General features: G+C 46.8%; 1 protein-coding gene across 5 annotated transcripts; it reads left to right on the plus strand.

Annotated features, from left to right (window-relative positions):
• Window positions 1–362: 362 nt before the first annotated feature.
• HHATL (hedgehog acyltransferase like) lies at window positions 363–21,536 on the plus strand. 5 transcript variants are annotated; one of them, XM_074197851.1, is made up of 14 exons: window positions 363–569; window positions 3,780–3,943; window positions 4,322–4,480; window positions 5,222–5,353; window positions 7,372–7,439; window positions 9,149–9,262; window positions 9,707–9,901; window positions 10,750–10,959; window positions 11,161–11,332; window positions 15,338–15,482; window positions 17,091–17,147; window positions 17,631–17,832; window positions 18,911–19,052; window positions 19,850–21,536. In XM_074197851.1, exons 4-14 carry the CDS (start codon window positions 5,248–5,250, stop codon window positions 19,972–19,974), a joined length of 1,536 nt encoding a protein of 511 aa, XP_074053952.1. In that variant the 5' UTR covers window positions 363–569; window positions 3,780–3,943; window positions 4,322–4,480; window positions 5,222–5,247; the 3' UTR covers window positions 19,975–21,536. The 5 variants fall into 5 exon arrangements, with proteins under 5 accessions (XP_074053952.1, XP_074053951.1, XP_074053950.1 ...); XM_074197850.1 differs by lacking the exon at window positions 3,780–3,943 and having other exon boundaries at window positions 363–693; XM_074197849.1 differs by lacking the exon at window positions 3,780–3,943.
• Window positions 21,537–21,803: the final 267 nt, after the last annotated feature.

A 21,803-nucleotide genomic window follows, 5' to 3' on the forward strand; every position in this document is an offset into this window, starting at 1 on the left:
AATCTCTCTGAGCCACCGAGGCCCAAGTTGGGGTTCCCTGTCCTCAGCTACTTAAGGGTATAGAACAGAGGCTGGCAAGGGCAACGAGGAGAGCTTAGTCTGATGGGGAACCTCAAGACCATCCCTGGGCTCCAGGAGGTGACGGGACTCCCAGAACCTTTATTATGACTGCTTCACCTTGAGTTCTGTCTCTGATTCCACTCGAGCCTTCTCTCGGGACCTGCAGTCTCCTTCCCTGCTCTGCCCATGCCCCCCACCCCCTGATAACTCCCCGAGGCTGGCCCTGGCCTCTCCTGCAGCCTGGCTGTGACTGGCAGCTTCCTAACCAACCCCCTCTCTGCAGAGCCGAGCTGGGGGAGCACCAGTTCTCTGCAGCCTGGGCGCCACTCACAGCTCAGCTCGGTGGGGCTGGAAGGGAGGGGGAGACACACCCCTGCCCAAGGGTCCCCAGAGCCCTCCTGGACCCACTACTGGACAGACAGACACAGTCACCTCCCCCTCCCCGGGGGTCAGCCCAGTCCTCTTGGACCCACAGCTGGACAGAGGAACAGACAGAGGAACAGATCCAGGTGCCAGCCCCCATCCCTTGAGCCCAGCACTGCTTGCTCCCCTACCTTCCCCTCACCCCACTTGTGGCTCCCTGGGGACGCTCTCTGGGGACTGTGCCAAAGGGGCACCAGCAGCTTTCTCAAGGTCAGTGCCAAGCCAATGCATGCCCTTGCCAGACTAGAAACTCTTTTTACACTTTGGGTGTCAGGGACCCACAGACTGAGAGGGGGGCACAGGAGAACAAACTAGGACCTCCCCCCAGTCCCTTCCCCCTCTCCCCATGTCACAGTCTGCTTTTCATCTGTAATGCCACCAAGTCTGGGGCAGGAATGGCAGGGTGGGAAGGAGGCTGCAAGGACAGAGGCAGCTGGGGCAGGGGGTGGAGGAAGGCCACGAAGTGTCTTGGGTCTGGTGCCCAGGTGCCCAGGGTGGATCATCCACATACCCCTTTCTCCGGTCTCACTTCAGCCCCTAGGATCTATCTGGACGCGGACCCCAGCAGTGGGAGCAGGGGCATTGTCAGCGTGGCCCCTTCACATACACAGCGCACACCTCCCAGGACCCCTGCAGGAAGGCCGAGGCTGCCAGGGGCCTTGTTGAAAGCTAAAATTGGAAAGGGACGTGTGGGAGGCAGCTGACAAAGCTATTTCTCTCGCCTTACTTCTTGGTTTCAATTTCAGGCACTGACTCCAGTAGCATTATCCCCCAGAGGCCCCAGGACCACCTCTGGTCAATGGGAAATCATCTCTGGGAGGAGAGGGGCTACGGGACTGGAACATTAAACAAGACCTTAGAGATCATCTGGTTTAACATCCTCGTTTTTCAAATGAGGAAACTGAGACCCCGAGAAGGGGAAGTGACTTACCCAAGGTCACAGAGTCAGTGGCAGAGCTGGGATCCAAACTCTTGAGTCTGGTGTCCCTTCCACTTTGCAAAGTCTTGGTTCAGGTTTAAGCTAATCCAGTTTATAGATTCCTGCATTCTCCTGATGTAATGGGAGAGTTGGGCCAGGATCCTAGGTGCTGGGGGCTCTGGACTATATAGCCTCAGCTCCATCACTGTCTTGTGATTGTGACAAAGTCCTACCTCCCCGGGTTCCAGTCTCTTTCCCTGGAAAATGGGATTGTAGACATATCCTGAATGGATTTTTCTACATACAACATGAAGAAAAGTGAATTCTGAGGGGGGTGGATTCTGATCAGACCCAGGACTACCTAAATAACCACATGGAGGAGGAAGAGTGTGTACATTTATGCCCATTTTACAGATGAAGAAACAGTCAAAGAAAGAGATGACTTTTCTAAAGTCACAGAGTTGAGATTTAAACCCATGTCCTCTTATCTCGGAATTCAATTCTCTTTCTACTAGCAAAGGACAGGAACTTTGCCATTGTGGTCACAGCGGGGCTGACCTCCCTGCTGACCTCATCTGGCAAGGGAGGAGTTGCTCCGAAGTGTTCTTGCTGATGCTCACAGCGTTCTCCCCAAGGAGGGCCCAGCTGGGAAGTCTCAGGAGCCTTGCCTCTGAGCTCTCCAAGTCCCTATCCCAGGAAAGCCCTGTCAGAACTAGATCCTGTATCCCAATGGAACAGCTGGGCTCCAGGGGGTGTGAGACAGTTAGGAGGAGAAGGAAGGACGGGAAGTGGTAGAGAAGGAGACAAGTGGGGAAAGGCAGGCAGGGAGGTAGAGAAGGAGAGACAGACAAGGAAGGCTGGACGGAAGGGGAGAGAGGGAGGAAAAAAGAAAGGCAAGCAACAGATGGAAGGAAGAGGAGGAGGGACAGACAGAGAGAGAGAGACAGAGAGACAGAGAGAGACAGAGACAGAGACACACACAGAGAGAGAGAGAGAGAGAGAGAGAGAGAGAGAGAGAGAGAGAGAGAGAGAGAAGGCTTAATTGGAGGGAAAGGGAATGGAAGATATAAACAGAGAGAAGAAGGGAAGGGAGGAAGAGAAGGGAAGGAAATAGATGAATGGGAGGGAAGGAAGGAGAAAAACTAGGACCTTCACAAAGTATGTTATTAGAAAAGATAGTGGGGCAGCTAGGTGGCATAGTGGGTAAAGCACCGGCCTTGGAGTCAGGAGTACCTGGGTTCAAATCCGGTCTCAGACATTTAATAATTACTTAGCTGTGTGGCCTTGGGCAAGCCACTTAACCCCATTTGCCTTGCAAAAACCTAAAAAAAAAAAGATAGCAATGAGGTAGATGAGGGGAGGGAGCTCTCAGGAAACCATGTCAGAGGTGGGGACACAACCCACACCATCCTATAGTCCATGCCTACCTCCTTGGGGCTTGGCAGTAGAGAGACCTAGTCAGTATAACTGAGGGACTTAGTCATTTCCATGGAAGAAGCCATGGTCTCAGCATCATGAGATTCATGGTTCAAGTCCTAGATCAGTCAGTAACTCCCTGAATGACCCCCTGGACAAGTCTCTTCCCCCTTTCTGGATCTCAGTTTCCCCATGTGTAACATGAGGGAGGGAGGCTGGACTGTCTCCAAGGTTCTGTCACTGTGTCACAAGTTGGAAGGGACCTCCCAGAGCATCTAGTTCAACCAAGTAGGAATCTTAGGCTCATCCAGCTCCTGCCTGAGGACCTCCAGGGATGGGAACTTGTCTCCTCCAGAAGCTCTATTCTATTCCAGCTCTAACAAGTGTCTTATATGAAGCTGAAATCTGCTTTGTGAGGGGAGGTTGGGGAGGGGGATGGAGGTTCAGTGAAGGGCAGGGGTGGACAGGTTAAGTGAGGTGATGGGAGCTAAGTGCAGAAACTACAGGCAATACAGCTCATTGTTGGGGATGAAGACTCAATAAGAACATAGAGGCTCATTGAGGATGGGGGCTCAGTGAGGGGGATGAGGATTCATTAAGAAGACAGGTAGTATGGCATAGGCCAGGGAAAGAACTCTAGCTTGTCTTGGAATCCTGACCCTGCCATTTACTTCTGGAATATTTTTGTAGGTCCCTCCCCCATCTGATGCCTCAATTTCCCCATCTATAAAATAGAGTTGGACAAAATTATTTCAGATTCGGGGTGGCTAGGTGGCACAGTGGATAGAGCACTGGCCCTGGAGTCAGGAGTACCTGGGTTCAAATCCAGCCTCAGACACTTAATAATTACCTAGCTGTGTGGCCTTGGGCAAGCCACTTAACCCTATTGCCTTGCAAAAACCTAAAACTAAAAAAAATTATCTCAGATTCTTTCCAACTCCAAAACATATGATCCCAACAGGCCTGGCTCTTACCCCAGTTGCCCCAGGAGTAAAGGGAGTACTTCACCGTGCCCAAGACAGCACAATGCTTTAATAGTTGCTTGAAGAAACTGGAATTGAAGGTCCTTGTGGAACGAATCCCTCATTTAACCTCTTCAAGTCTGTTCTTTCGTCTATAAAATGAGTATGTTGTTATAGTAATATCATGAATATTAACATAAATTATAAGCTAGTACTATACTTTGTTGTGGAAAGAACATTTGACGCGGAGTCAAAAGACTTGGGTGCGAGTCCTGATCGGATGACTTACTATGTGACCTTGGGTACGTTATCTGCCAGACCTTTCTAGACATCAGGTTCCTCAACTGTAAAATGAGAGGGGACAGGGCTGGACTGGATCTAAGGGCCTTTTGTGGGTCCTTCGCCTCAAGATATGAATGGGGAAAGGAAAGGGACTATCTCTTCAGTGTGCCCAGCCTGGGGAACTGGACAGCCGGGCGAGGCCCCTGAGAAGGAGGGAGGGAGATAAGCTGGCCTTACTCCACCTCCCCTCCCTTTTCAGGAACCTGAGCCCTGGGCCGTGGTGGCAGAGCCAAGGCAGTAACCGGAGCAGGCTGGCCCGGGGAACCAGGCTCCTGAAAGGGAGGCAGCAGGAGGGACCAGGCCTTGCTTCCATTCTGAGTCCACTCTAGGACTCCTGGGAGACCCGGACCCAGGCAAGGTAAAGACCCTCTCCGCTGGGCCTTGTGGAAACAGATGGGAGATACTCACTGGGCACTAGGAGATGGGGGGAGTTCATGGGGAGAAAGTGGAGGAGGGTAGGGTGGTAGACTTGAGGGAAATGACTCCCATGCATTATGGGAGCCTGAAGGGTCCGCATCAGAGTCCCAGGGAATCTAGAAATCTGGGGTCTTGTCCTAGGCCTGCATATCATCATTGTGCCAATTTGAGACCTCTCTGAGCCTCAGTTTCCTTATTTATCAAATAGGGCTAAATAGTCCTGCCCTGTCTCCTTCAAAGGGTTACTGTCTGAGTCCAGTAGGAATTCAAAGACATTACCAATAGGAAAATGACTGAAAAATAGTAAGTGAAGAATTCACATTAATATTCTTTCAGTAAAACTGACTCCATTCAAGAAGTGTTATTATTCTTTCTATCTCCTTAGTTCAGAGGCTCCCACAGGAGCAGGGCTGGTTCTCACCTTCAGATGGGGAAGGGAATTTGCTTGAGGACAAGGGGCTATGATTCCCTCTCTCAAACCAGGAATGCCCTGAAGAGAGGGATGGTTACACCCAGCATTCCCAGGGTAGAACACCGACTTTCCCCAAGAGAGGCCAAAGAACTGAAAAGGGCAGGACAGGTGTGAGTGGGACACTGATAGAAGCACATTAGTGCTATCTTGCTTGGGTTCTAAACATGAAAAAGCAGGTAACCTGGTTCTGGTCCTGTTCTCTAACTCCAGGGCCCCAGTGGTCTCCTTCCTTGAGGATGGGCATCAAGACTTCACTGCCCCATCCTGAACTGGCCATCTATGCCCTGGTTCTTGTGGGTGCTCTGGGCTATGCTGGCAATGGGCTCTTTGAGGCATCTAGAGGTAAGTTCTTATGTTGAAAAAAAAAGGGGATAGTTATCTTTGGGGGTTTTCTTGGGGGGAAGAGGGGAGGTACAGGGGTGGATGAGGATGGAGAGAGTGAGAGATTCTCATTCCTTTGGCATTCTGACTCAGAAGCCCTGGTTTCAGATCTCCATTCCTATGCCTTCTATCTCTGTGATCCTGAGCAAATTGCTCCTCTCAAGACCTCAGTTTCTTCATCCATAAAACGGACATGAAAACCTTTGTATCACCTATCTCATGGCCTTTTGTGAAGGAACTGCTTTATAAACCTAGAGCCCTTTGAAAATTGAAGCTAATATTTACACCAGTACACTTCTTTTTCTGCTTTTGTCACTTAGATCTACACAAGAGGGATAATCAATCAGAAGTACATTCCTTACCTAATGGAGTAGTTATAGGAGAAATCACATTGTTATATACTCTACCATTATTAGAATTGGGATGGGGGGGAGAGGAGGAGGAAGAGGAGAGGAAGAAGAGGAAGAAGAGGACAAGGAAGAGGAGAAGAGGGAGAACAAAAGAAGGAGGAGGTGGAAGAGGAGGAGGAGGAGGAGGAGGAAAAAAACAGGAGTAGAAGGAGATATAAGAGAAGGAGAACAAGAAGGAGGAGGGTGGGATAAAAATGGGAGAAGGAGGTGGGGGCAGTGGAGAGGGAGAGAGACAGAGATGAGACAGAAAGGGGTTGGGAGGCAATGCTGTAGGGAGGAAAGCCCACCTGAGATCACTTCCAGAGTTGGATCTCAATGGTGCCAAGAGGGCGTGGGGGTGACCACACACAGATATCAATAGATGGCACAGTGCAAAGAGAGCCCGGGTTGAAGTCTGGAAGACCTGAGCACAAATCCAGGCTCAGACACTTACTGTGAGATCCTGGGCCAGTCACCTAGCTTCTCTCTGCCTCAGTTTCTTTACCTGTAAACTAGAGAACACCTCCTTTCTAGGGTTGTTGTGAGACTCAAATAAGATAACAATTATCAAGTGTTTAGCACAGTGCCTACACATTTACTATTGTTGTTAGTCATTTTTAGGCATTTCTGACTCTTTGTGACCCCATTTGGAGCTTCCTTGGCAAAGATACTGGAGAGGTTCATCATTTCCTTCTCCAACTCATTTTACAGTTGAGGAAACTGAAGTAAACATAATAAAGTGCCTTACCTAGAGTCACACAGCCAGTGTCTAAGACCAGATTTGAACTAAGGAAAATGAATGTTCTTGACTCCAGGCCTGGCTCTCAATTCACTTAACTGTTCCCCTGCAAATAGTAGGTGCTATATAAATGTTAACCATCATTATCATCATGAGATATACTTAGAGAATGATATATATACACTGAGAAATATACCTATGTTCCCGGATATTCCTCCTTCCATAAGCACACCCAGATGCATAGGCTGCCTTAGGAGGGGGTGAGTTTCCCCATCTCCAGAGCAGGATGCAAAGGTCAGAGGATAACATGTCATAAACAGGATAGATGGTAAATGGGGTTTCCTATTCAGGGATAGACTGGACAAGAAGGGTCCTCCTAGGACCTCTGAGGTTCTAGAATATACACAAATGTAGATATTTGGGGAAGGGCCAAGTTCTGTGCCTTGATCAGCAGATGGGCACCTGCTCTGGTACAGTCTCAGAGAGTGGAATAGTGCTCTGAGAAAATAAATGACCCATCCAGGGTAACACAGCCAGTATGTGTCAGTGACCCCAGGAGTCCTGATTCTGAGCCAAACAACAGGCAATGATAGAAGCACAGGTGCAGATTATAGAAACACCCACACATATATCTGTACACACACACACACACACACACACACACACACACACACACACACACACAAAGACAGCATTTATAGGAACGCCTCCCCTCCCTCTCTTGCTTCCCATGTAAAAGCTCCTGTGCCCAACTCTGGTCTTCAGAGAAGCCAGTGATGTGATCCAAGGAATCTCTCCCCAAATCTATTATGTGAATAACAATGACTCCTTCATCTTTTTTTTTTTTTCAGACAGCATGAACAGGAAGGCATTCAAGGATTTAATACAGCCTGGCTGGCATTACATCGGACGAAAGATGGTAGGTACCCACTCCCCAATTTTCTTTCCCTAGACCATCAGGATTTCCTATTTCACAAGAAGGGCTGAGAGACAGGAAGACGATATTGTTGAGCTGACCGGGCAGGAATGAAGGGCCCCTACTCTATAAGTCCATCTCTTGCACCTTCTTGGCTACTAACCCCTTAGGCCTCTGATACAGTCATTTGTCCTATATATTGGCTGCCACCAGTAGGGTCTGGGAGTTTCCGGTTGACCACTCCCTTGCCTAAACCTGCTCTCCACCAGAAACCACTCTCCCAGCTGAAGTTGACCCACCTTTTTATTCCTTCCTGTTAGGATCCCTTCTATCAGACAATCAATTTGCCAGGGTTGGTATGTCCTACCAGATCTCACCTTTCAAGAGGATCTGGATTTTAACAAATTTTAGAATCACAAGACTTAGGGTGGAAGAAACTTTAGAGATCGTCTGGTCCAAACTCCTTATTTTATAAGTGAAGAAGTTGAGGCTTAGAGAGATTCACTGATACCCCAGTTCTCACAGCCAGAAAGTATCCGAACTGGGGGATCCTATCCTGGGCTCTCTGACTTTAATCTTTAAAACCAGAACCCAGTGGTTCCCAAGACCTCATTTTAATTTCAAACAGTCTCTCTGAGCACCCACTTCTCATCTGGAATGCTGGTTGAACTGTCAATATTCTGCTGATTAACAAAAAGCAGCTATGAATTCAGGAAATTTTGAAATGAATCGATAGGTTATTAATCACAGTAGCATGTAGAAGCACAAGAAAATATTATTATGTGAGGCCTACTCACCCTCTGGGTCTCTCCTCTTATTTACTGCACTCATTCATTTGCATCTTCTGTCAGTGAGGGAAGCTGAGTTGGTGTGTGGATTTATGAACCCTTTGTAATCAATTCCATAACTCCCAGCCACTGCCTTAACCCAATACATAAATAAATTTCTCAAACTATAGGTATATATTTGGCACTCACTGTATACTAGACTCAGTTCTAAGAGTTAAAGTACTCATGGTGGAATCTTAAATTTGAGAGGAAATGTTTGGGAGTAGAGTAAGAGATAAAAGTTCCAGGTCCCCAACCATGGGTGACCCTGGCTGTTTAAGCAACCGTAGAAATAATCTTTTTAAAAATTAATGTATTTATTTTGAATTTTACAATTTTCCCCCCTAATCTCGCTTCCCTCCCCCCACCCCCCACAGGAGGCAGTCTGCTAGTCTTTTCATTGTTTCCATGGTATATATTGACTTAGACTAATAATCTTGACCTGGCCATTAGTGGAAATCTACCCCACACAAAAGAAAGTAAATGCCATCCTATTCAGACTCTGAAGAATACAGATAAGTATGTTCCATAAGGTGGGGGCACAAATCCAAGTCCCTACTCCCTTCCCTGTCCCCCTAAACTGGAGGAGAATTCTAGTATCTCTCTACTTCCTTTCTTGTTGTTGAGTCATTTCAGTCATGTTGGACTCTTCCTGATCCCATTTGGTGTTTTCTTGGCAAAAAGTACTGGAGTAGTTTGCCATCTCCTTCTCCAATTCATTTTACAGATGAGGTAAACAGAGTGCAGTGACTTGCCCAGGGTCACACAGCTAGTAAGTGTCTAAGGCTGGATTTGAGCTCAAGAATATGAGTCTTCTTGACCCCAGATCCCATACTCTTTCCATGATGTTACCTAGACCTTCTATTTGATCTCTCCCTCCACCAGGATGCAGCAGATTTCGAGTGGGTAATGTGGTTCACCTCCTTCCGTAATATCATTATCTTTGCCCTCTCGGGCCACGTGCTCTTTGGCAAGATCTGCTCCATGATTGCCCCACAGGTGAGTCAAAGTAGATGTCACCTCATCTGTTCCCTTGCCTGTCTTATGCATGTCCCCTTATGGTCTCCCATGTCCCAGACTCTGGCAGAAAGTCCTTCCACAAACTTAGAATCATTGAACTATAAACTCCTCGAGGGCAGGGACTATTGTGTTTTTATCTCTGTACTCCCTTACTATGTCTAGCTCACAAAAGATATTTAATGAATGCTTGGGGAACAGAACTGAACAGTATGTCAGAACTAGAGATCCTTCAGTCTAAATTCATTTTAGAGGACCCAGGAAGAATGACTTTTCTAAGGTCACGTGGGACATTTTCCTAGATAGAGATAGAGGGGAGTCGGGTCTCCTGACTCCCAGCCTAGGGCTGGCCCAACTTCCTCAAGGTGCCTCCAAGCCTCCTCCCACACTGGGTCTACTCCTTCATCTATCTTTCTCTTCCCACAGTTCCGCTCCTGGATGTATGCAGTGTATGGGGCTCTAGCTGTGCTGGGGACCATGGGCCACTCATATATGTTGCTCCTGCTGGCGCATTGCCTGGGTCTCTACACGATTTCTCTGCTCAAGCAGCGGTGGCTTTGTTTTCTCCTGGGTCTCGCCAGTCTGGCCTCTTTTAAACTGGAGCCCACCAATTCATGGCAGGTACTCCTGAGACAGGGGCAGGGTGGGAGAGGGGAGAAGAAAAGAGGGGTCCCAGGTGGCCAGGGAAGAGTCCCAGCCCCTAGAGTCAGAAGGGAATGCAGGTTTACTCTAGGAAAAACCTGCTTCTTTTATAACCTGAATCCCAGAAAGGGCAAGTCACTGGTCCAAGGTCACACAGTTACTGTCTGTGGCAGGGCTGAGATTTGTGCCTTTCCTTCTTGATGCCTCTGTGAGTGCTTCTTGTCCTTCCAGATGAGACTCAATTCCCCTTCTGGCCCAGCCTTCCCTCCCCACCCTCTTCCAGCCTCGATTCTACACTCTTCTCTCTTGTCTTCACACTCGGCCTTGTTCACAAGTCTTGTCTCCATTTGACTTTGAGCTCTGTAAGGACGGGGTTGGGTCTTCCTAGTCTCTCTCCTGAACAGTGATCTTCCTGACGTTGGGGACCAGATTCCCTCTTTCCTTTATTCTCCTTTACTATTGTGGCACTTAGGTCCAAACAGGAAAGGACCTTTCCTGAAGACCTGAGTAAATGAATGAATGAATGAATGAGTGAGCCTGAATAGGCTGGAAGGAGGGAAGTGAAGGCAGTGAGAAATAGGCATTTATGTAGAGGGGCCTGTTATATACAAGTAACCGTGCTGAGGGGCCTGTTATATACAAGTAACCGTGCTGAGCATTTTGCAGATCTGATCAGTGAGATGATCCATAGGCTGGGGTGATCGGGAGGGGCTTCCTCAGTGGATGGGATTGAACTGGATCCTGAAGGATGGAGAGGATGTGGGGAGGGGAGGAGGAAGATGCCAAGGTGCCGCCAGTGAGTGCGGTTCCTGTTCTTTTTCATCCAGAGCGGGTTTGTAACAGGCACTTTTGATCTTCAAGATGTGCTGTTTTACGGGGGCAGCGGCTTCACGATTTTCCGATGCATGAGTTTTGCCCTGGAGAACTGTGCTCGGCCCAAAGACAATTACTCCTTCCTAGACCTGCTCAAATACAACTTCTATTTCCCCTTCTTCTTCTTTGGACCCATCATGACCTTTGACAAGTTCCATGCCCAGGTAAGAGAATTGGGGCAGAGGGAAATCATGTTCTCCCACTCCCCCCCCAAAAAAACCCCATGAACTCCCTTGAGGGCAGGGCTGCATTCCCCCCCACCCCCAAATTAGATTGAGGGTGGGAGAAACTTGAAGGGCAGGACTGTGACTCCAGTAGAGTGAGGCCAGAGCCAGGTAAGCATCTCCTCCTCCCCCCACCCCCAGGTGAGCCAGCTGGAACCTGTTCGAAGGGAGTGGGAAATGTGGCAGATCGGTATCCAGGCCGGACTCAGCCTGGCCTCCATTGTGGCCGTGGACGTGTTCTTTCATTTCTTCTACATCCTTACCATTCCTAACGACCTCAAGTTCACCAGTCGACTCTCAGACTGGGCCTTAGGTGGGTGCGGACTAGATGTGGGATCTGATAGGGACCAGTGGTCTTTCTCCCATGCCTGTGGCTCCCTTCCTTCCTCTGGGGCCTAGACTGATTTTTTTCAAACAAAAATGGCTTAGAGAAAGCATTTGTGTGTGTTAGAAAACTCCCAAAGTCTCCCACCTCCAGTGACCTGAGCAGATTTGAGATTTTGGGGTAGGACATATCCATCTCCAAAGAGTGAGCAATGTGTCTAGATATGGGTATGACTCTGTGTTTCCATCCATGTGTGTTTATGGGGATCTGTGCATACACACATGTGTTTATGCATGTTCTTCATATCCCAGAAAGGGTAAGTCACTGGTCCAAGGTCACACAGTTGCTGTCTGTGGCAGGGCTGAGATTTGTGCCTTTCCTTCTTGATGCCTCTGTGAGTGCTTCTTGCCCTACCAGATGCGACTCAATCCCCCTTCTCCTCTCGCCCTTTACAAAGCTGGCCCAGCCTTCCCTCCCCACCCTCTTCCAGCCTCGATTCTACACTCTTCTCTCTTGTCTTCACACTCTGCCCTGTTCACAAGTCTTGTCTTGTCTCCATTTGACTTTGAGCTCTGTAAGGACAGGGTAGGGTAGGAGAGGGGAGATGGGCATCTATGTTCCATATATACATTTTTGTGCATATGTTGCTGTGTTTATATTCATGTGTCTATGGATATATTTTTGTGCCTGGGTATTAATATGTTTATTTCTTGTCTATATATGCATATGTGTATATTTGTGTGTGTGTGAGATAAATGTGTGTCAGAAAGCTGAGACTTAATCAGAAGTTGGTCAAAGCCCCCCCCCCAATTCTTTTAGAGAGGGAAACTAATCAATTCAATTCCAAAAACTGCTATTAAGTGCCCACTTAGTGCTTTCTCCTCTTTTTTTTGGCTTTCTCCTCTAAAAATTTTGTATTTTATTTATCTGGGCCCTTGCAGCCTTCTAGTAGAATGGAAGCTTCCCAAGGGCAGGGACTATTTGGTACTTACCAAATATTTCTTGAATTGGAATGGAATTGAATTGTAAGTCCCTATGTTCAGGACAGATGATGCAAAGGTATAAAACATGTTCCTGCACAGGGAGTTTATACTCTAATGCTATATACACGTATGCCCAAGTATATCTATTTATTCACACACACTGATAACTATTTCAAGGAAGAATGTGATGGATGAAAAAGACAGAGACCCCCAGACAAAGTATTCTAGGTAAAAATTTGAGAGGTAGAGATCTTTTTCAGTTTGGTAGGGGGAGAGAGAAAGTTGTCAAGGAAAGTAATGAGGAGACATGTTCCTGCAATAAGACATGGTGGATACCAGTGTCTAGAGGCTAGAAAGGACAAGATAAGACTAGGAAATACCTCCTTGTCACTCTTACTGGAACCTGGTAGGAATGAATGGGAGAAGTTAGCAGGAGATAACACTGAAAAGAAAACTGGAGTCAACTATGAATATTCCTAAATGTCAGACAAAGGGTTTGTAGTTTTGCCTGTGGACAATGGAAAACCATGGAAGAGTCTAGAAAATCAGTCCTACCCTGTGTACCCAGCCCTTTACTAGCTTGGAGAGGGGCAGATGAGCAGATCCAGGCCTTACCCTCAGGGAGCTTATAGGCTGGTTGAAGAGATAAGAACACCCCTTGGTGTCCTTATGTGAGGAGTTGAGGTGCGAAGAGAAGGAAAAGGGGTGAGGGCACACCCCTGGAACTGTGAGAAACCAGAGTAGGACAATTCTCTGTGGTTGGCACAATAAGGATCAAACTCCAATAGCTCAGATTGGTCGGTGAAAGATGGTGGAGTAGGGAGTGTGCTCCAGATGGACCTTCTCTAATAGGGGAAGAACATGAGCAGCAAATTCCAAGGAATTGCAAGCAATAATACCATAAATCAAACCAGAAATAGGCCTGGCTAGATGGGAAGAGCTGTGAAGAGGAAAAAAGATAGAAATGGTGGGTTGTGGCCAGACCCTGAAGGACTTTGACTTCCAAAGGGAATATATCTCAAACGCTAGTGAAAAGCAGTCACAGAGATCTAAGTTCAACTCCTGGCTATAATTTCTTGTGTGACCTTGAGTAAGTCTCTTTCTCTGTCCGGTGTCAGATCCAGGCCTCATCTGCAACATAAGGTTGTTGTCTCTGAACTCTGGGGTCTCTTGGCCAAGAAATGCTTCTGAGATTCTCTGATTCTGGCATAGCCTTCATTACCGGGGTGGGGTGGGGGGCGGGATAGGGTGGAGATAGGGAGGCAGGGAATCAGAGATGCTCCCTTCCAAGCTAAAAGGGGTCTCCCTACTTCAGCCGTGCTCTGGCAATGAGTCAGAAAAGTGAGTCATGTAGATAGGAAAAGGATGGAGGGAGCCCAAGATGGAGATAGTTGTTCATTCTGATCAGGAAGAGGTACCAGATGTACCTGCTAGTACATAAGAGGCAAAATTCAAACCTCCCCTCTGGTCACTTGCTCCTTCATTTCTTGAGATAATTTCAGCTTCCCAAACATTTCTTCTCCCAACCTCCTCTCCTCCTCCCAAGCCACAGTGACGCCATCTCTTCTATTGCCCAGATTAAAATTTTAGCCCTATTTGTCCTCAAACAAAGAGTACCTTTGTGCCACTGTCTCCTCACTCCCTTGACCTCAGCAGCATCCTCCCAACAATAACAGCTCCCGTTTCTGGGGTGCTTTAGAGTTTACAAAGCACTGTGCTCAAAACAATCCGGGGAAGTAGGGAAGTACAGAAGATGAAACTGAGGTCCAGAGACGTGAAGGTATTTTCCAGTGTCATACAGCTGATAGGTTTAGGAAATGAATTCAAGCCCAAGTTCTGTGACTCCATGTCGAGAAAAAAACAAAAGAACAAAGCTGAAGTCCAAAGAAGATGTGATTTTCCCAAGGACTCATGGGAGACTCAGATCTCCTGACTTGTAGCCCAAGAGTCCAGAGCAGAGGAGATAAGAATCCTTCTCTTTTGAAAGACTTCACAAGGGGGACTGTCCAAGTTGAGGGTGCTACATTTTAGGAAAGATACAAAGTAGAGTAAGTCCAGGGTGACCTTGATGGTGAAGGACCCAGAGACCAGGCCTTTTGGAAAGGAGAAGAGAAACCTTAGAGAGGATGTGTGGTACCCATCTTTAAGGATTCAAAGGGTTGTCACATGAATTCTGTAGGATCCTGTAGGACCTCGAGAACTGAGCTCCAGAAGATCAGGGACCAGGGCTTTGCTAAATTTGGTAGCAACCCCAGAATCCAGCAAAATGATCTGAGCACACTTAAGTGAAGTTCCTTGGAAGGGGGCAGATTTTAGGTTCATGGCCATATTAAAAAAAAAACAACAAACTTTCTAAACCTCAGAGGAATGAGGTAATGAAGCTCTATCCTGGAGGGTTTTAGATAAAGACCACATAGCCATTTGGTGGGGGGGGGTGGGGGGGCTCATGCTCAGATATGATTTGAACCAGATAATCCCTTCCAACCCCACTTCCAATATTTCCATTATGCTGTGGGCTTGACTCCTGTCCTAGGGTTCTACTCCTTGATTGACAAGCAAAGCATTTGCTGAGCATCTTTGTGTTTGAGTTCCTTTGGACAGAACTAGGGACCTTCAGTCACTTTAAAATAACCCCTGGTATTTTGGAGAGCAATGTGAGCAGGAGGGGCAAGGTCTAGCTCAGGCAGGACACTAAGAATCAAATGATGGGGGCCAGGGCAGGACAATCAATGAGTCACTCAATTCACCTGACTAAGAGATCATTTTGTTTTGAAAATTTTCGATATTTTCTCAATGGCCCCTTGGAGAACTAGGCCCCTAAGGTGGAAATGGGAGTGAAGGTCACACCCCCAGGGTAAAGAGGGAAGGACAGGTCCTGAGGTGACAGGAGAGCTTCCTTTTCAGGTTCTGTAGAGGGTGGCTGAGGGGGAGGGCCTGATCGGAGATAGGGTGGTGGATGCAATGACCTCCCAGTCCAGAGTGAGTGACACAGGTCCTCGTTGACTGTCAGCGGGCCTGGCCTACTCCAATCTGGTGTATGACTGGGTGAAGGCAGCTGTGATGTTTGGTGTCGTGAACACTGTGGCGCGACTGGATCATCTGGACCCTCCTCAGGCACCTAAGTGCATCACAGCTCTCTATGTCTTTGCAGAAACGTAAGTCTGTCCCCTCCCCACCACCCTTTGGCCATGGGGCATTGGAGGCATCCCTCTCCTCTCAGGACTCTCTGAGATTTTCTTATTCCTCTCACCCTCCAAGAACTCCCTAATATTCCCCTAAATTCCCTTCATAATATCAGGAGACTCTTTTGTCCCCCCGCCCCGAAAATCCCTGTTCCTATGAATCTCCAAGGTGGACAGGACCTTGAAGGACATCTGGTCCACCTGGACCCAAGTCAGAACTCCACAGGGCTTCTAGAGTCCCCACTATAAGAGCTTAAAGACCCTCTAGTAAGGCAATGGAGTTAAGTGGCTTGCCCAAGGCTGCACAGCTAGGTAATTATTCAGTGTCTGAGGCTGGATTTGAACTCAGGTCCTCCTGACTTCAGAGTTGGTGCTCTATCCACTATGTCACCTAGCTGCCCTTGCTTTTCAGTCTTAAAGAGTGCTTCAAGGTTTTCAAACTATTTTATCTACATTATTGAATTTAATGCTCACAAAAATCCTGTGAGATGCATGGTTCTGTCCACTATCCTCCATTTTACAGATCAGAAAACTGAAGCTCAGAGGTGTTAAGCGATTCACCCATAGTCACGTAGCAAGTCAGTATTAAGAAGGGGTTGAGTTTAGATCTTCCTCACTGCAAATCCAGCTTTTGCCACTATCCCATACTGCTTCTCATAGACCTCCCCACATCTCCTCTCTTCCAGCATCAGCTCCAAGATTGAAGGTTCCCTTCACCTCGAATTTTCCTATTATCTCTACTTTCTTGCTGGGTATACTCAGATCCAGGATAACCACTTCTCTAGTTATTTCTTTCCCGATGGGAAGGATAAATTTAGTATCGAGTCAAATCCAGAATTTTTTAGCTGCCAAGAGAGATCTCCTGCCAATGTATGGATGGTGGAAGTTACTTATCATTGCTATCTCATGTTTCCTATGGTTTAAGGAATGTGATCCGTTTCTTAAACTTATCTCTTTCCATCTTCTGTCAAAATGGCTCACACCATGCTCCCACAATATCACCTCCATTTCTCCTTTTCTTTAATCTTCACCCCAAACATTCTCCATTATGAGCTCCTTGAAATATTCCTGTCTTCCCTAGGATGCTCTGAAATCGCCCTTTGCCCTCGGTTTCCCCCTGAAGCTCCCCTGTCACCTCAGGATTCCCAAAGGACCCTTATTCTAGGAATCATGCTTCTGTCCCTTCAAACCTTCCAAAGGCACCTGTTTCTTCTCAGAGTTCCTGGGATATTCCTTTGTTCCCCAAGAAACCCTTATACTCTTAGAACTCTCTGAGCTGTATCTCCCCTTCAGGACTTCCTGAGACCGTCTGGTTCCCCACCCCCCCAAAGTTCCTTGACCATCTGTCTCCTCAGCACTCCCTGGGACACCTCTGTCTCTTGAGATTTCCTTGTTGCCTGATTCCTTCCTGAGAAACCCCTGTCCGCAGACCCCTTCGAGAAAACCCAGTCCTTTTAGATCTCCCCTTCCCCTCAGGGTTCCCCGGGGTGCCCTCCTGCTCTCAAAGATCGCTAAGATGCATCTGTATTCCTTTGGGGTTCTCTGAGATGCCCATACCACCTCGGCTCTTCTCTCCATTAGTATTTCTTCTCCACATCCTAGGCACTTTGACCGTGGGATCAATGACTGGCTGTGCAAGTGAGTGTCTCCTACTCCTGGGTTTTGGATGGGGGAAGCCCCTGAGCAGAATGGGGAGCTGAATGGAACAGTGGTAGATTGGGGTGTGGCCAGTGCTGGAGTTTGTTATGTTTGACTTTATGTATTTGTTATAAGGGATTCTTTTTTTCCCTTCTTTTTTCTATAGTAATGGGAGAGGGAGGTTAAGAGGGAAAGGCAATTTTCATTCCTTGAAAAAAATTTATTTTGAAATGTAGATGAAGGAAGGAGGAAAAGACTCATTAGATTCAGATATTTTCCAGAGATGGGATGTCCCTGAGTGGAATGTTGCAGAGAATTGGCTATTTCTGTGAGACAGAACTGGACAACTAGGGTGGCAGCTGACCAGGGCACCCCATCTCCCCAAATTATTCTGCCCCAGTGATTCACTTTCTCTCTATTCTCCCAATATTCCTTGCAGTCAATTCTCTGTGGAATTAACCTTCTCTTCCCCTCTCCCTTCAGATATGTCTATGATGCTGTTGGTGGAGAGCACAAGTCGGTGGGGCCAGAGCTGGGGGCCACGCTGGCCACCTTTGCCATCACTACCTTGTGGCTGGGGCCATGTGACATTGTCTACTTGTGGTCTGCCCTGAACTGTTTTGGTCTCAACTTTGAACTCTGGGTACAGAAGCTTGCTGAGTGGGGACCAGTGGCCCAGGTGGAGGTGAGCTGGGGCAGGGGAGAGGGGAGGACCAGGAGAAGAGAGAAGGAAGGTGATGAGATGGCTGAGGACTTCGAGCCAAGACTGGGGAACCCCTTGCTTCCCAGCGCCCCTCACATGATTCCTCCCTATTTACCCCATGTTACCTAAATGTTCTGCTGAATAGGGCAGGGGTTGGGGCCAGAAGCGGAAGAAACTAGACACAGTGTGCCTACATTGTCTAAGTGGTGTTCAGGGCCAGGCCCCGGAGAAGCCCTAAGTCGGAGGCCCAAGGCCTAGCTTCTAGCCTGTCTTTGATACTTTCCTTCTTCATGACCTTGGATGGCAAGTGATTTCCTTCCATTGGGCCTCAGTTTCCTCACTTGTAAGATGAAAGGGCTGAGACTGGATGGTTTGTCAGGTCCATGAGCCTGTGGTTCTATGATTAATAATCACAATAGTTAATTCATAATATTAGCCACTCCCATTTCTGCAACCCTCTGAGAGTTAAAAAGTTCTCTAGTTGTGTGTTGCAAGTATTATAATGTTCATTTTACAGAAAACTGAGGTTCATTGTATAGAATTGTCTAAGGACACACATCTAAGAGGTGACCAGCCAGGCTTTCTGCCTGCAAAGTGAGAGCAGGGGCAGGAAGGGGAAGATTATCCCCGGTGGAGGTACCAGACTCTACTCTATGGAGCTCAAGGTCCCCAAAACCTAAAATTCTATTCTTCTCTGACCCTTCCTAACTCCTCCTCCTCTGCCTCCCCTTCATCTCCCTTCCTCCCCTTCCTCTTCTTTCTTCTCCTCCTCTTTCTCCCCTCCTCCCCCACCTCCCTTTCCCCTTCCCTTCTCCCCCTCCCACTCTCCTTCCTCCCCCTGTTTCTCCTCCCCCTCCCCTCCTCCCCTTCTCCTCTTCCTCTTCCCCCTCCCCTTCCCCTCTCCCTCCTTCTCCTCTTCCTTCTCCCCTCCCCTTTCTCTCCCCCCTCTCTTCCACCTCCTCCTCTTTCTCTTCTTCCTCCCCCTCTTCCTCCCCCTCTTCCTCCCCCTCCCCTCCTCCTCCTCCTCCCCCCCCCCCCTCTGTTTCCCCGGACCGGCCAGGCCTCAGTGTCGGAGCAGATGTCCCGGAGAGCTCGAGCTCTCTTTGGGGCTGCAAACTTCTGGGCCATCATCGTGTACAACCTCATGTCCCTGAACAGCCTGGAGTTCATGGAGTTAGTGATTAGACGCCTACTGCTTACAGGTTTGTTTGGGATGTTGGAGACTTCAGGGAGAAGGGGAGGGGAGGGCAAAGTTGAGAAAGGGAGAGGTGGGCCTCCCAAGTGACTAAGCCTGGCCAGTTGGGGAAGGGAGATGAGAGAAGGAATTTTAAGCAGAAAATTCAATTTAATTCAAGTCCCTAACCAGCTATATGATCGTGTGATGGTCAATAATTCTCTATGACCATTGATTTCTTTCCCCATTCTCTACTGTCCAGCTCTGAAAGTCCTAGAGTCTCTCGTAGATCTTAAGAATCTATGTTCTATGTCCTAAGGGACCTCTTAGCTCTGATGGCCATTGTCTTAAATGCTTATCCAGTTCTAAATGCCACACACACACACACACACACACACATATAGTATTTATGTATATATGAATATAATACACACATATAGTATACATATATATGACTATAACACACATATATGTGTACATATGAATATAATACACATATGGCATATATGTTTATATGAATATAATACACATACATACATATAGTATATGAATATAATACAAACATATAGTATATATGTTTATATGAATATAATACACATATACATATAGTATATATGTATATATGAATATAATACACACATATATAGATAGATAGCTATAGATATGTGCTTTGAAAGCATTAGTGGGGGGGAGGTGGAGCTGTAGTAGGCCAGAGAGCTCCCATTGGGTAAGCAGAGGCTGTCTGTGGCTTTAACCAGTGTGAGGTTATGGCAGAGAAAAGGGAATTATTTTAGCATCTCACGGCACCCTCATTCACTTTCCTAGGATTCCCCCAAAGCACCTTGGTCATCCTGTTTGTCACCTACTGTGGTGTGCAGATCATTAAAGAAAGTGAAAGGATCCAGGCCCTAGAGGAAGAGAAGGAATCTGCCAAAGAGAAGGCTGCCTAGGGAAAAAAAAGAAAAGAGGAGGAAAAAGAGGAATCTGTACCATCACCACTCCTAGCTTTTCCCCAAGACCTCCAAGCAGCCCCAGCCCTGCCCTCACTCCCTGGGTTCTAGGCCACAAAGGAGGCAAAGTCTCCAACACCAAATAAAATGTTTTGCTACAACAGCTTGGTGGGTCAGTCTTCTCTTCCAAAGGTCAGCAGCTGGATTGGGTTTACTGAATTACTGAATCTTGGCCGTGGAAAGGACCCTCAGAGATCAAAGGTCATCCAGCCCAACTCATATATGAACAAGAAACCTCTCTATAGACAACATCTCCAAGACTCAGTCAAGTCTTTACCAGAACATCTCCAGTGACAGGGAATCTATGACTTTCCATTTGTCAAGAAAATTTTCCTTGCGTCAAATTTAAATATGCCTCTTTCCCCTTCTCATCAGAGAAAAATCTCCTCTTTGTCTCCCCTTATCCCCCATCTTCCCCCCCACCCCGGCAAGGACAGAAGTTCCATATATTTAATTTATTATTAAGTGGGATGAGAACTTGTTGGGGGCAGGAGAATGGTATCTGGAGTCTAAGGCAAAGTCTGGATCTTGAAAAGGGGCAACCTGTGCATTTGACCCTAACTGTTAAAAAGGTCACATTTGGTCAATGGCATTCCATGGTCTTTAGTCAATGAGTATCTGCCATTCCTGGTTCCATTTCTTCACCGTTCGTGGACCCATTGTGCAAGCCCATAACTTTTATACCAAGACATTCAAATCAATTTAATTTAGCTTCTACTATGTCAAGCATGTGGTGTTAGGCACTAAAATTATAAAGACAAATATGGCCTTGGGCTAGATGGCCTCTGAAATTCCCATAGTAAAGGCTTAATGCTTGTGGACTGAATGACTGAAATTCTGTGTCCTGTGATCCAGTGACCTCTTCACTGTACATGTCTTAAATGGTGGGGCATTGTTGATGAAACACATCCAAGATTCAGACCTTAAGACCACTGTTCTTTACCCCACATCTCTCTTTCCTTAATATTTTCCCCTCAATTATATATAAACAAAATTTTTTAATATTCATTTTAAAATTTTGAATCCAAATCCTCTTCCTCCCTCCTCCCTCCTCCCTCCTTGAGAGGCAAGTAATTTGTTATAGATCATATATGTATAGTCATGCAAAACAAAAAATTAAAATAAAACACAAAAAACCCACACCAAGTATAATAAAGCTTTTAAAAAAATATGCTTCAATCTGTATTCAGACTCCATCAATTCTTTCGCTGGAGGTGGATAGCATTTCTCATAAGTCCTTCAGAATTGTCTTGGATCATTGTATTGATGTGAATAGCTGTCATTCACAATTGATCATAATTATCAGATCATTATTAGTGTACAATGTTTTTGTAGTTCTGCTCATTTCACTTTGAATTTAAGTCTTGGGTTTTTTGGAAAGCAATCTGTTCATCATTTCTTATAGCACAATAATATTCCAACACAATCATATGCCTCAACTTGTATAATCATTCCCCATTAATGGGCATTCTCTCAATTTCCAATTCTTTGCTACCATTAAAAGAGCTACTATAAACAGTTTTGTATGTAAAGGTCCTTTTCTGTTTTTTTTTTTAATCTCTTTGGGATATAGTTCTAATGATAGTATTGCTGCATCAATGCATATGCACAGTTTTATAGCACTTTGGGTATATTTCCAAATTGTTCTCCAGATTAGATCAGTTCACAACTCCACCAATAGTGTATTAACCTATTGCCTCTCTATTGCACTAAATCATCTAATGTCACTTTATAATTTGTTTATGGATTCATCTCTAAAAGGCATTGTT

Source organism: Macrotis lagotis, chromosome 8 (genome assembly GCF_037893015.1).
Source record: "Macrotis lagotis isolate mMagLag1 chromosome 8, bilby.v1.9.chrom.fasta, whole genome shotgun sequence".
Lineage (NCBI taxonomy): Eukaryota > Metazoa > Chordata > Mammalia > Peramelemorphia > Peramelidae > Macrotis > Macrotis lagotis.

Coding starts and splice junctions, on each gene's coding strand:
- HHATL (XM_074197850.1), top strand. CDS start 5,248: ATGGGCATCAAGACTTCACTGCCCCATCCTGAACTGGCCATCTATGCC. Junction 10,960..11,160: donor TTGACAAGTTCCATGCCCAG/GTAAGAGAATTG, acceptor CCCCACCCCCAG/GTGAGCCAGCTGGAACCTGT. Junction 19,053..19,849: donor TAGACGCCTACTGCTTACAG/GTTTGTTTGGGA, acceptor TCACTTTCCTAG/GATTCCCCCAAAGCACCTTG.